This window comes from Hippichthys cyanospilos, chromosome 8, assembly GCF_059441005.1.
Source record: "Hippichthys cyanospilos isolate Australia breed blue-spotted pipefish chromosome 8, RoL_Hcya_1.0, whole genome shotgun sequence".
Classification (NCBI taxonomy): Eukaryota; Metazoa; Chordata; class Actinopteri; order Syngnathiformes; family Syngnathidae; genus Hippichthys; species Hippichthys cyanospilos.
The window spans coordinates 6,675,001-6,690,000 of record NC_142376.1 but is presented as its reverse complement, the minus strand read 5'-3'; the positions used below and the strand labels follow the sequence as shown (position 1 = coordinate 6,690,000).

Here is a 15,000-nt window from a genome sequence, read left to right as displayed (position 1 = left end):
TAAAATTGTCAAATTTGAATTTTTTGGGTGGGAGAGGGGGAAGAAAAACAAACAAAACAAAAAAACTATACAATTGAAAACTAATTTATTTTATTAATTTTGCACGATTATGGAATGTAGTCTGCTCGGAGAAGTGAACAGAATACTAATTTAATTGTGAAGTATTACTATGCATAAACCAATAAAACTTAATCTAGAATCAAATATGAACTTAATATATGTGCCCTCCCAGTTCGGCACTCCAGATTTGCATACTTGAAGATTATTTTTGGGGATATTCCAATCGAAAATTTCTCTGAAATTTTTGGAAAAATTGTTTTACGTGCAACTGGGATATAGCTGGAGAACGTTGACTCCTTTTTGGTGATGAGTTCAAGGCGCTGTGTTTTTCCCCGCTTTGAAGTGGCCAAAGCAAGCCGCGAGTAAGCGCGAGCCTGCTAATGTGCCTTTATATAAAATCCCAACTTTAACGAGGCCTTTTTACACACGGCACCGCCGCCGTCTCACTGTGAGCAATTAGGAGAACCACTTCTTTTTTTTTTTTTGTGGCTCCCATGCCGCATTCCCAGCTCGGGTGTTTATGCCTTGACCACAAGCTTAACAGTGCCATTTTTTCCCCCCCTTACGTCTTTCGCAGCGCTCACTGGATTCCATCGGCATATACGTACAAAAAAAAAAGAATCCACATTTGTTTGGCACATAAAAAGGGAACGTCTCCAAAGTCTTTTTTTTTCTTTTTTCGCCCTCCTCGCCAGCAGCAGCAGTAACAGCGATGGTGCTGTTAATTAGTCCCTCACTATTAGCCCAGATGTTTCCATCTAGCCGCCATTGGCGTTAGCCAATGCTAAACTAGAGTGTTTTTCATTCATAATATTGAATAACTTTGGAAGAGTGCGATTGGTCTGGTACATTACAGAATTTTAATCTTCCTTCATGGGTTTCAAATCATCAACTGCTTGTGCCTTTTGCGTTTTTGGATTTTTTTTTTTTAAATACTGTTAACACTAATATTCACTCTTTTTTTACACTCGTACGATATGTTTAAAAAGAAAAATCAGATCACGTTTGCGGCCCCGCCGAGAAAAGAAAGCGCTCCTTCTTGCTTGGCGTGCGAGGGGGAAACACAAGAACACACCACTGAGTGTTTGCGCTTTTTTTTGGACGCCACACAGCTTTCCTTTTCTCCTTCTTCACCGCCGCCTGTCAGAAGCATCCAGGGAGCGAGGCGATGACTGGCCGTATTAGATATGTATCACCAATTACCCACAGCATTTGTAAAAGAGGAGAATGCGGGCCCAGGCCAAGGAAAACAGCTCCCTGCGAGGTTCACTGTTGCGCAGGATCGTGCGAGGCGGAGTGTGTGTGACACTAAAGATACAAGCGTGCGGAGAAGTCTCCTTGTTTATGAATGGCCTTTTTGGGGATCCCCCACGTGCCCAAAAAGCTCCCAAAGGCCAATTTAAGGTCTATATGACACCAAGAAACCGGGCATGTACAACAAAGTGGAGACTGTGGAGTGTGTTACAACACAGTGAGCTAACATGTACATTAAAGTTTTGACATGTCTAGATGTGTACATGTCAAAATAAATAAGAGACTGAGGACAGCCAGAAACGGAGGCTGCTGCAGCAAAGTGGAGACTGCGGAGCACAATCATGCACCGGCATTCGTTACTAGGCCATGTTGGCATGGGTTTATTCATATCATCAGGAAATCTATCTACTGCAGCAAAATGGACACTGACGAGCATAAATAGTCCTACAACGTCGAGTTAGCATGTGTGTTATTTTTTGGGGTAATTTCTAGTTATGTATCCTCTAGCTATGTCACAATGTTGTGACATTCAGATGTGAGAGAGAATCGGGCACCAAGAAAATCTGGTGACTACATCAAAGAGGCGACGGTGGAGAAAAATTTAGCATCGTAAGCTAACATGCGTTCACCTTTTGATATTCTTTGCCATTTCCATGCTGCCTTGTTACAGAGCAATCAAACGGAGACTGAGGGCCGCCAGTAAAAGGGTTGCTGCAGCAAAATGGTGACTGTTGGAATTTACAGTGATCCACCAACTCGCAAGCATGTTATTTTTGGTCATTTCTAGACATGTAATATAAGAGTATTGGGAAAATTTTAAGAATTGGGAGGAGACTTTGAGCAGAAAGAAAGGGGGCTACTTGAGCAAAGTGGAGAATCCGGCTCACAAATTGTTCAAAAGGGCATGTTGGCGTGGTGTTTATTTTTATATTTTTTATTTTTTTTAGCCGCGCGTTCACAAATATTAAATGCGTTGGCAAATGGAAAAGAATGGAAACAAGGCTATTGCAGTAAAGGGGAGACTACGGAGCACAATCCTACAGCAAACAGTGAAAAGGCTTGTTTGCATGTGAGTTTATATCTGTCAGTCCTATTCGTGTATCCTTGGACTGAAGAGGTGGAGGATGTTTCTACCGCTGTCCAGTGAGGTGTTCAGTGAGGCAGGGAAAAAAAAAAGAAAAAAAAAAATCGCTGGGAGCACTCGGGTAGCCGACATCTTTCTCCGGAGGAAGAGGGAGCAGGGGGGGCAACGAGGAAGGTGGGAGAGGGAAAAGGTCAGGGAGGACTCAATCGCAGGCGGAAGAGTGGAAGGAAGAGAGGAAATCAAAAGCGAAAACAAAAACAACAACAACACGGGGAAGGAGGAGATACGAAGCAAACGTGAAGAGGAGGGAGAAAGTTTGTGAGGTGAAGATAAACAAAAGGCGGCGTTTCGGGGAGAGCGAGTGGGAGGCTGAACAATCGGCGGCGGAATGAAAGCGAGACAGGGGAGAGTAGGTGGGAGATGAAAGCGTTTGGGGTGAGGAGGGGGGGACGCCACAAACAGATAAATAACCAGCTTAGCGGGATTACAGAGTGACTGACAGTGGCAAATATGAGCTCCTAACCCACATAAATACTGAAACGCGTCCAACATGGCCTCCGGTACTTACTCCTGTCTCTGTATGTGTGTGTGCGTGTGTGTGTAATACACACCACCCCGTGTTCCAATAACATATGCAACGTGAACCCCGCGAAGACAATAAACATTCGCTAGACACATGTTAACAGCCTCTAACCCAATTAAGGAAGTAATAATCATGTTATTGTATGTAAGCTTCACGTCTCCTGCATATACAGTTTGCGTCCTTGCTGATAGTCGAGATTCCTCGCAGCACGAATTGAGGCTTGTGGAGTCACTCGCGAAAAGCACAAGGGAGCCTGAATGCCTCACGCCACAGAACCACAACAGTACGCAGAATTTAGCATGAAAATGCAGCAAATATAGCCAAGGATATGATTAGAAGCTAGAAAGTGGAAGGATGTATAGAAATATACTATAATTCCATAATTGAAAGAGCCTTCAAATGAAGACACACCAGAAGGGCTAAAAATATTTGGACAGCGGCCCACCACAAGCTTATGAAGTTCCTGTACGTCATAATTACTGAATGTAGCGTAGAGGAAAGGGTTGGAACACGATAAACACAACATGGTATGAGTACGGTATGACACATATGAAGTACGTGTACAGTGAAACACTTTGCTGAAATTGCCTTTTCCAACTCTCGCATCTATCACATAGGAAAAGGAAACCTCTAGTATATTTAGCATTTTCACTCAGCTTTCAAGGCCAACAGAATATTGTGTGCTATGTCTATGTAAATATGGTTGGTATCGTATGAAAGATTGACTTCCATTCCTTACTTTGAATTGCATGTGGGTAATAACTATGTTGTATGTGTAGAAACACTGCCATTCAATGGTCACAGTTATCACTACACTGCTCAATTGGCTTATATTAGGTAAGCATTAGTCAAGGGTGTCAGCTACACTCCATAAAAACGTATTTAATGGGAATTTCATGATTTAATATTGTTATGATTGTTTTAAAAGACAAGAATTATTGTCTATGGCACTGAACGCGTTAAAGGTCAGGCAGCAAAGCTTACATAGGATCTGTTAAAATTCCTGTTATCATTATTAACAGGTTTTGTAATAAATACAAGTAAGATGGTAAACCGCATTGTGGCTTTTTTTTTCCCCAGTAAAAAGCAAGTTTGACGACTGCAAAATGACAAAATTATATCTAAAGTAGGCGTGTCGATAAACAAGACAGCGAAAAAAAACTAAACATGACAGAATTGGCATTCCTCCCCTGCTTTTAAGTAGAAATATTTCAACATTCCTGTCATTGATGAAAATAGTAGACCAATAGTGATTGGGAAAACAAGTTAGCAACCCTTTATGTTCAGACTTAAAGGTTAGAGGGTTCCAACACAGACTTTTGTCCACATTCTTCCACCCTTAAAGCCAAGCCAACCAAAACTATACAAACAGGAGGAACAAGGCCTTTCTCCAAACATGTCTGCAACCGGGAATGACAACAAGGAAACGATAATGTATTGGCACAATACACACGCAAGCACAGAATGTCCACTTATTGGAGGAGAAACTATAAAGGTGAGGGCGTCTACTTCTTATCACTAGCTAACCCTGCAAACTCATCTTTAATAATATATGAAGTTGCTTATTTTTCCTGTCTACTGTAGCGCTATATGTCAGCCACTTTATTAGGTACACCCCATAATAAAGCAGCCTAATGCTCTTGATTGACACAGTCAGGAAGCCACTCGCTCAAATATGTTCCGTCAAATACCCTCCCGCCATGAAGGTTGAGAGGTATACAACCTCTGTGCTGCAGCAAATTGGAGACTACGGAGTCTGATGCCGTTTCCGGAGTATAAGCAATTTACTAGTGTGATGTTGTTTTCAAAAACTACAATTATGAAGCTTTTATGTAAAGCGGCCGATGTGACGAGGAGAGTTGAGCGATGCATTAATGTGGAGACGACGGATAAGACAAAGCAAAAGTCTGAGCGAGTATTATGGTATGTTTATGATCGGTCATTTCTAGTTGTATAGAGTAAATGCGATGAAAATACTGAAAATTCATATTCAAGTTAAGATTGAGGGCTGCCGCAGCTAAAAAGAGACTAGGGAGTAGTGCAGAGGTCAAAAGTTAAGGCATGTCAGTACGTATAGTCAGCTTTTTAATTTTTGAATCATGACGTGGAAATCAAAGTCACATGATAGCTGAGGGCAGCAAGAAGAAACCAGGATACGGAGACTATGGCGACGATGGAGCATAATCCCGCAGCGTACGGGGTTTAGGCTTGTTCACACGTTTTTTTTTTTTGTTTTTGTACAAAGGAGCATAATCCTGCAGTATCCAGCTCCAATTTATGCAAGTTTACTTTGTGTTACTTCTATATGTTAACATGGCTATTTGACAACTAAGAAGGGATTGAGAGCAGTATGAAACTGGGGTGAGGCAGCAAAATAGACACTATGGAGCACATTCCTTCGGCATTCAGCAGTATGGCATTTTTTGTATGCCGATTTGATTTTACCACCTCAAAGCATACCTTCACCGACTACGATTTCTTTGCAACTGTATAAAAGAGGAGAATGAGGGCGACAAAAACGGGACAACTGCAGCAACCTGGACACTACGGAGTATAAAACATCTTTGAATTTTCATCATTATTAGACTTTGGGCAGTTAGGAAACAGACCACTGCAGCAAAACAGAGATGCCAAATCAGTCATTTCAAGTAAAAGATAACTGATTGTTATCACGACAATATTATTAGAACAACATTCTATCAGTACCAACAGGTTTGAGGCTGCTGTAGTCAGCCAACGGGTCGCTGTCGCTTTAAGAAGGTGTCTGGGGGTCCGCAAGGCTTTCTCAGCAGCAACTCTTACAAAACACTTGCAAGACGAGCGGCCGGCCTTGACGCAGCTGATGCAACGCGGCGAGCGCCACGTGCAACAAAGCGGCCTTACCTTGCTCGCTGCTGTTGTCGCCGCTGTGCGACGTGTGGCCGCCGCTGGACGGGCCAGGCGTGCCCCCGGAACGCGTGGACGCCGTGTCGTCGTGGTCTCGGTTCCAGGACGTCTGCAGAGAAACACAAAACACACTAATTAAGTACTGTTCCATTTTACTGTGAATGTAGTAAACGAGCTGGATACAAAGGACATTTATAGCTTTATTGTTATCTAATTTATTTCAGGTTTATTTGCATAGATTTCACTTGTTTTTTGTTTTTTTTTTACATTTACTAAATTTATTTTCTTCACTGACTTAAAACAATGCAAAAATAAAAATCAAACCCAAAAAAATGTTAGATTGTTTTTAGCAATTTATTTGATCATTATGAGTTCAATCCTGCTTTTAGAAAAAAAAAATATACTTACAAAATTAACCACCATTTACTAGACTATTGTATGGCTTTTTTAAGGGTTATTCCACTTGTAAAAACAAAACAATGCTTTAAAACAAGTCTCACCACTAGATACAGGACTGTGGAGTAGCATTGTGGACAAACAAAAAAAAAACAACAGCTTTAAACTTTATTCATAATTATAGTTAGTTTCTAATTCTCTTTCAAGGTTTCGATATTGATCACAAAGTAGAATTCAAAATTAGAAAAAAAAGGCCATTATTTCATGATTTTTTTTTTAAGGAAAATGCTTTACTGGAATATGATCTGTCATTAATTTTAGGAGGAAAATTTTGCACGTACTCAAAACTGGAGTACTCATTAAAAAAAGGAGCTAAACAAAACCCCTACTTATTATTATTGACATTATATATGACATGATGTTTATTTGTTGTAACAGCATATATTTGTATATCTTCACAGTTTCTTACTGCCTTACAGAACCGAGAAACAGCCACATACCACCTGACCCCAAACAGGAATAAGAAAACTAATTTCCAGCATAACTTTTTCTGGTTCTGCTTTGATCAAAAGAACAATTACTTTACTAATAAACAATACTGCCACCAGCAGGACTGGAGTGGAAGAGTCCAAAGCCATCGACAACTTTATGATTTTTGTGTATATTATTGAGTGTATCTATTTTGATTTGGAATAAAATTAATTGGTCATTTTACACAAGGAGGATAATGACATGGATCTTGATTTTATTTTTTATTTTTTAAAGGGCACTACACAAAAAACACAACAATACTTTATGTACCAGAATTAATGAGCACGCGGAACCAAAACAACACAAAACACAATGTGTCAATGTCACTCAGCCTTGGCGGAGGTTTCCGCTCTACTAAGAGTGCTGTCGTTTTTTTTTTTTTTTTTCTGCATACAGGGCAAGTAGCGTACTCCTATAAGGGCATGCAGGCACAAGCGAGTGTGCATGACAACATCATATGGAATGAGGGTTCAGGAAAAAAAAAAGAAAAGAAAAAAGTAAGGATGAAAAAAAAAAAAAGAAGCAAACAGCAAGCCAACATGTTGCATGAATTCCCAGCTTTGTGAAGCATGCGATCCACGTCTGTCTCCGTTTGGGACAAACTGCTAGCAGATGACAACAAGCACAACAGCGAGCAACCAGCGAAAGTGATGTCATCCACAAAGAAATAAATTCAAATATATACAACGCCGCATTAGAGTCGCGTCTGGAAATACGGCCCTGTAGACGCATAAAAAGTGTGAAAACCGCACCATTAAATGTCTAAATGGATGAAATGCGAGCTAACAAGTGCTAGCGTACGTCACGAGCAAAACGTTGTTACTCCTTACGCTTCTCCTTCAAAAGCCGCTTTCACACTGCCATGAATTTTATGACTTTTTTTTCCTCCCCAAGTCCTTGCTCTGCGTGAAAACAACACACCCGCAAAATTTCCAGCTTCTGAGGTATTATCGGAGGTAGGACAGTAGCGGTGTGAAAGGGTGCGGGGTAAATCCGGAACGAGGTTGTAAATCAAAATAGAAGCCAACTACTTGCTTCAAGTTGTGTATGAGTCCATCCAGCTGATGTTTAAACATAAAACAAAGTGAATTACACATTGTGCATTAAACCAACCGCATAACTTGCCAAAGTCTGCTAGCTTAATGCTAACACACAACGCAAAATGCTGTTGATAGGCCAATGATATTAGCATCCATGTTGTGCTAGTTAACACCTTTTAAATAGAAGGAGCAGCAAAAGCAGGCATGATAACAAGCTGCAGGAAAAGAAAATAAATAGAGAAAATATGATTGCATAAATGTGCACACCCCGGGGAGGTGACAATGTTCATAATTATCAGATCGCACTGAGACTTAATTTAGCACATTAGTTAACATGCCTCTGCACCAAATTATGTTCACATGTTCTACAATTAAAAAAAAAAAAGTATAAAGCACAAATAGTACAGCAACACATGTAGACAGGCAGGCAATTCTCACAAGCATGTTAGGACTGATATAAAATGCCATAAATTCATCACCATCCATCTGACTTACAGTATTCCCTGTGCAACATTGTTTCAAAAAAAGTTCAAAAAAAAGTCAAAAAAAAAGTAACTGGATAATATGGTTGCATATACGTGCACACTCTCTTCAAAGTGCTAGAGTTCATAAATGAAGACTCAAACCCAAATTTAATTTAGCACACCTGCCACAAATGAACATGTCTTTGCCCAAATAAAGTTCAAATGTTTTCCAATGATGTTAACAAATAAAGCACACATGGTGCAGCAACACATATAGACAGACAATATTCAAATACTGATGTTCCGGCTTTCATGTACAAGTCCATAACCGCCATTCATCTGACTTATTCCCTGTAGAACTCAGTTATAAAACTAATTTGAGCAAGTAAAAGAAAAAAAAAAATACTGACGTAATATGGCTGCATAAATGAGCACACCCTATTAAAAGAGGGTAAGCGGTAGTGTTCATAATTAACTAATAAAACACAAATTTCAGTAAGCAAACAAACCTCTGTCCCCCAAAAAGTTCATCTGGTCTTTTCATATTTTTCCTGACATGATATGACTGTTATGTCTCTGATGCGGCACAATATCTCCGCATGAAAAGGACAAAAGTACACATTCACTAAATTCTGCAGTGGAGTCATATTACTTCCATACGTCACATTCTATAAGCCATGTTATAATGTTCCCCGTCTCGCGAGCCTGCATGAATCCTTTTACTGTCTTTCGTCCAAACTTTTCAAAAAAAAAAAAAAAGTTTCTGCGGTGTAAGAGCCCCCCTCCGCGCCAGACCAGAATCAAGGAAGTCCTCCTCGAACCGACCCAGAACTATTTGTGACAAAACTGAAGCGCAAGTTTGATGCATACGCTGCCAAAGTGTGACTGAACTCGGGGAACCTCTCATTGACCGTGTTATTTTCGGACGCGTACGCACACTACGTGCGCACACGCAAACACACACTAACACAAATGCCTCCTCCGATGCAAGCAAACCAGATGTTACCTCTTATTTCGCTTCTGAAAGGGATGACGGGACTTCAAACGGGTTCTATCACGGCATCCCTCACACACACACAAAAAAAAACACACACGCGCACAAAGTAGAGTCAACACACAACTTGTGAGTCGATACCAAGCAGATACAGATTTTTTAGCCCTGACATGAGAAATTTAGCGATGGAAAATGTTGGGGGAAAATGGGGGGGGGGTTAGTTAAGTCAAACCTATCTATATTGTTTATATAGTTCTTAATCACAAACTTCAATTTTACTTAGGATTTCAAATCTGCAAATCTTAAGACACTTCAACTTTGGTCAATAGTTTGACCTTGAATGGATTTAGTGAAACACGTGACCTTGAATTGTTTTTCAAAATCATAGTCTCTCAAATGGTCTGTAAAACATACATTTTGAGGTCAAATGTTTTGTGTAGCAGCAATACAGCCCAATACCACTTTTTCTGGATCAATATCAGTAAACATACGCAACTTAAGTAATCGCCAAGTCACTAATACTTTTGATAGATAAAATCCACCCCACCCCATAAAAAGATAGGTGAATTTAAAGGAAGGCCTCCGACTTTTTGTTTAAAAAAAAAAACAAACATGAAATAAATGGAACTTTTCTCCTCTTCTAATGTGTAATTTTGAGTTTGTGATTGTAAAACCGCCCGATACTAGTATCGCAAGTACCGATACCTTGATATAAGTTATCAGCCCGATTCCATCTCTAATATGAAGTCAAGTTAGTTGAATTCCTTTTATAACAACATTTGTAAAGATTGACCCACTTCTTCTTGGGATACGGCTCCAAAAGAAGATGGCCACACCCCTTTTTGTCAGAAATTTGCAAATGTGGCGGGTCATAGCGCCCAAACCCTTGCTGCGATAGACCAACAATTTGAGATTTTGTGCTACACCAGTTTTTGGGGTGATTTTGCATGGAATCACCACACGCTCATGAAAAAAAAAGCATGAAACACACCAGCCAATCATAAGAGCTACAAATGTACAAACAAGCATTCCCAACTGCAGACAATTACGAGTCATTAATGAACATGTTTGTTTTTTTTCTCAAGTGTGATGAAGCCAGAGCACCAAAGGATTTGAACCCGGACCCCGGGCCTGCGAGGCAGACGTGCTAATCGAGTACGTGAGAGCCCGCTACGTTCTTTGTGTTTTAATTTGAAAATATAATTAGAAGACGGGGAGGCAAAGTTGTGCATTAGCTGTAATTGAACAAAAGAGCGCAGTGCCTGCTGGGAGGTGGCCGCCCAGGCCCCATGGGAAAGAGAAGGCGAGGGAGGGGGGGAGCAGACGGGGGGGCCGGATAGCATCTCCGCGGGGACGGGGGGCGGGGTATTTATAATCACACAGGCCGCCTTTAGATGCAAGCCCTGATCTGACACGCAATTAATGCTGAGATCACACACACACATGCCAATACACACACAGCTTGTGCTCACACACACCCATTGGCAAATACAGTAGCCCACACTTTTTTTTTAAGCTTCTATTAATGCGGGAAAGTTTAAAGTTTAAAGTTTTGCGCACAGGCACCTATAAACGCACTCCTCCTATGATTTAACAAAAGCACACACACATAGAATACACGTATATAATAGCCACATCCTGAAAAAAATAATAGACACACAAATAATCAACTTTTCTATCCATAATCCTCCAAAAAACATGAAAAAAAAATCCCATCAATACTAGAAATTAATGTGTGGTTACCAATACTTCTCTTAGAAAAAATAATAATTTATACACTGGCAAAAACAAAAAAAAATGTGTTCAAAGACCACTCTTTATGATGCAAATAACTGCATGATGTCATACCTTTTCAGTATAGCGCCACCTACTGCCGAGGAGGACTTGATAATTTTTTTTTTTGGTATTACGTACCAGTGTCTGGTACCGGGAGTTTCAGGGTCTTACAGTGGACCCCCGCCATACGACATTAATTCGTACCGGAGTTGGGATCGTGAGGCCAAATCGTCGTATGGCAGGCAACAGAAACTTATGCTAATTAGCTAATTAGCTAATGCATGCAAAACCCCAGGTAAAAACATGAACATTTTATATATATATATTAAATATCGGTCACAAAATAGTATAGTAAGTACTACTTATATATAATATACATGTATAGAATTAAATAACATTAGAAATTAAAACATATATAAAGGAAAAAATGAATTTTATTAACCTTTGGAGTTACGTGAGTTATTACGAGCATATTCCCTCGCGAGGGTGACGATGCTTCTTTGTATTCTCCAGCTTTGTTTCCATAGTAATCATCTTCTTACTTCTCCCTTTAACATCACTATCAATCTCGGGACCCATGGCTAACCAATTAAAGTGTGACTTAAGCACTAAAATACACAGTTTATGAAATTATATATATAAAAAAAAAGAAGGGCACATTTGCTTTTTAAGTTCCACAGGAAAATAACTAAGACTTTGAATGTTGGATAGCGCACTTTGCCGCCAATCTTGACACACCGCTCCTTTAAATAGAATCCACGTCGGACTGTGTTTATTACACCAAAAGGTGAAGACTGCAAAGTTTGAAGAGCCCTGACGTCGACTGGGACCAGAAGAAAAAAAAAGCGACAGGCTGACTGCACACAAAGCGACACACTTGATTTATTCTGTGTTCTCCTAATGAGCCGCCACTCCTCCTCCCTCTGCATATTCCCTAAATCCCTCCATCCCTCCCTCTTGCTCTCTCCATTGCTGCATGCGCGCTAGGTTGTATTCCAACGCTTAATTGTCAAGTAAATTCAATTTCCCTGCTTCTGTTCTGCCTCGCTTTTCGCTAAACTTCTTAAATCTGCCGCCCAGGGAAGCGCACAGACGCACACAGGCAAACGCCCCATCCTGAGTTAAGCGCCCCCCCCCCCTCCCCCACCACTTTTTTTTTTATCATCATTTTTTTCTTCCCTAATTCGCCATGAAAAGATTCCTCTTGCTGGAAATTGTGATTCGGCATTCCGATCCAGTGCGCTCTCATTCTATGTGTGGGAAGTGGGGGCGAGGGTGGTGGCGGGGTTCCCTCATGCATGCGAGCAAGCGCTCATGCAAGAAGAAACGTCGCCTCGCCGATTGATTTCCAGTAATAATAATAATATTAATCATAACGGCTAAGGTTGAGATGCTGAAATCGTCTTTTTTGAGACGTTCCGCTTATTTACGGGCGGCCAGGGCGCACCGATAATCATATGTGCATACTTAAGAGGCGCGGGCGTAAATATACATAATCCCCCTCCGCGCGCAACATACACAAGCACACACATATATTAACTCTTCAGCGGAGGTAAACGTGAATGGAAGATGACACGTGTGCAACTCCATCCCCCAGAATGCTTTGCTGTTGCGGTTGTTTTCCCACATAACATAAAAATCGCCCTTCCCATGTTTTTAAACATGAACGATACATTTCCGACAATACGTGTTTTGGTTTTATAGATCAGTGGTTCTAAACTTTTTTTAAAAAAAATCGGACATACCCCTGTGAATTTTTTGAACGCCTAACCAGCAAAAAGTATTGTGGGATGAAAGAAAAAACATTATTTTAATTATTGATGAAATAAAACTCGCACGACTTAATAAACTCTGGAACTATATTTGGAGTAGCATCTCTAAGGATATATTTTTTCCACCAATTCCATAAAAGAGATCATGAAACTTTTTCAGTATCATCTCTGGGTCATCTGATGGATTTTTGCACTATTGACGAGGTGCCTCTGTAGAACAGCTTTTTATAATTTAGGGGTAATTACCTGAACAAATATTTCACGGGGGTTACACCAAAAACAAAAAGTTGAAAACTACTGTTCCAGAATGTCCCGAAAAGCCAAAGAAAACAAAAATGGAGGATAATCTGTCTGATGTTGAGTTTCTTTACTTTACCCCCACCCTGCAAGACAACATAGCCCCCCTCCCCAAATGGAAAGAGCAGATATTGTGAATGACATGTTGTGTTGCCCATTTCCTCATTAGCTTAGCCTAGCTTGGCACGATGGCCAAGGCGGCCATTGTGGGAGGCCAGCAGGGGGTTTGGTTGGGTTGGTACGGGGGGGTTCTTTCCATTAGCTAAGTACACACAAGCCACGTTATTGTTTGCTCCGACTTCAAGCATGGCCGCACGTCAGCCGTCATAACTTTGGGGGTACAAAATGGACTTGCATTTTTTTTGTCGTGGGGGGGCGACGATGAGGACCCCTTCTTTGAATGAACCTACTTGCTATTCCTGCAGGCTAAGATGCACAAGTCACGTGGCCGCCTCTCTTTTGTGCCACTTGTTGAATCCGCCGCCCCGAAAGGCGGGGGGAGGGCGAGGATGCAGAGGGGGTCAACCGCCCCTTTATGCCACCACAATAGCCGCCATTACCGACAACCCCCCCCCCCCACCCACCGCCGCGTACCCCCTCCCGCCGCGACTCAGAAGTTTGCTTTGAGAGGAGCCGTTTGAGACGCACATAAAGAAGACCGCATGTGACTCCGGTGGGGGCAAGCTAATAGATTAGCGATAGCAGGGCCGACCCGATTAGGAAAACGCTGGATGACACACCTCCCCTCCCGCCGACTTTTGGGTGAGGGTGGGACGGGTGGGGGTCACCCTTTGACCAGCAATGTTACCTAAACCAACACTGCTGACCTGGAAAGACGCATTGCATAACTGCATACCCCATTCCTGCCAAAAGATAGGTGGATGGTGTACCCCCCTTAAATTGTCCGCCCCTCGTACGCCCCCTATATAATGCAATAAAACTAGAAATGTTCGATACTACTATTTTTAAAAACTGATACCTGTATGAGTACTCAAAATTTAGCAGTCACTGACACCATTAGTTACTTTTGAAAAAAAAAAATCCCCAACAAACAATGGAAAATAATTTTAAAGAAAGACTTATCCAACCCAATATAGGGTTTTTATTAAAATTGCATGAACATAAGGCACATTTTCCATTCTAATTTCTAGCTACTGATTTTAAAAGAGCAACTAATACTGGTATCGGCAATCATAGTGAACACTGATACCTTGAAATAGTATATGTCCGATTCAGACACAGATAACCGATTGCAAACTGCATTATTAATATTACAAAAAAAAACACATCTGATGGAACAAATTACAAAAAATACTTCAACAAGATAAAAACACAATAAAGAATTGTCATAAAAAATTCTGAGAAATACATTTTACTCCTAAAAAACATTGTACTGATAACATGTTTAGTTTTAAAGCATTTCTATCAAATAATTACCCAAATAATTGAAAAATAAATTAATTAGAAATTAAACTCCACCTTACAAAATTATTGTTTACAATATAAATTATATTTAATGATAAAAATGACTTTTTTCCACCCCAGTTTGATAAAAATCATGTTATGTTGTGGATGAACTGTCCTTACGCTAAGCTAACAGCTAACCTGGGACTCAAACCACATCCTGAAAAGTAAGGCTAGGTCGGATTAGGTTCTGCAAAAACAAACAAAAAATATGGATGTAATCAAAATACCTCCTGACTCTTAACTGAACTCGGGCGTATCGACTCGGTCAAATGCGGGAATATTTAGAAAGGGAAGTTTCAATTATTTCCAGCCCCACTTGATGAAGTGGAGAGGCTCTCCAGACACCCAGAGAGTCCTTAGCGCCATTAGCCCCACTCTCCCACTTCGTTAGCCCCT

The 15,000-nt window shown here is 40.8% G+C and overlaps 1 protein-coding gene across 2 annotated transcripts in view; it reads right to left on the bottom strand.

The window, feature by feature from the left end:
- The window catches only part of meis1b (Meis homeobox 1 b), a 114,964-nt gene that overhangs the window by 74,985 nt on the left and 24,979 nt on the right, over positions 1 to 15,000 (bottom strand). For both annotated transcript variants that reach the window (XM_088421015.1, XM_088421014.1), the window contains exon 7: positions 5,865 to 5,976. In XM_088421015.1, the coding sequence (XP_088277141.1) occupies positions 5,865 to 5,976 (112 nt within the window). The remainder of the gene's footprint in view (positions 1 to 5,864; positions 5,977 to 15,000) is intronic.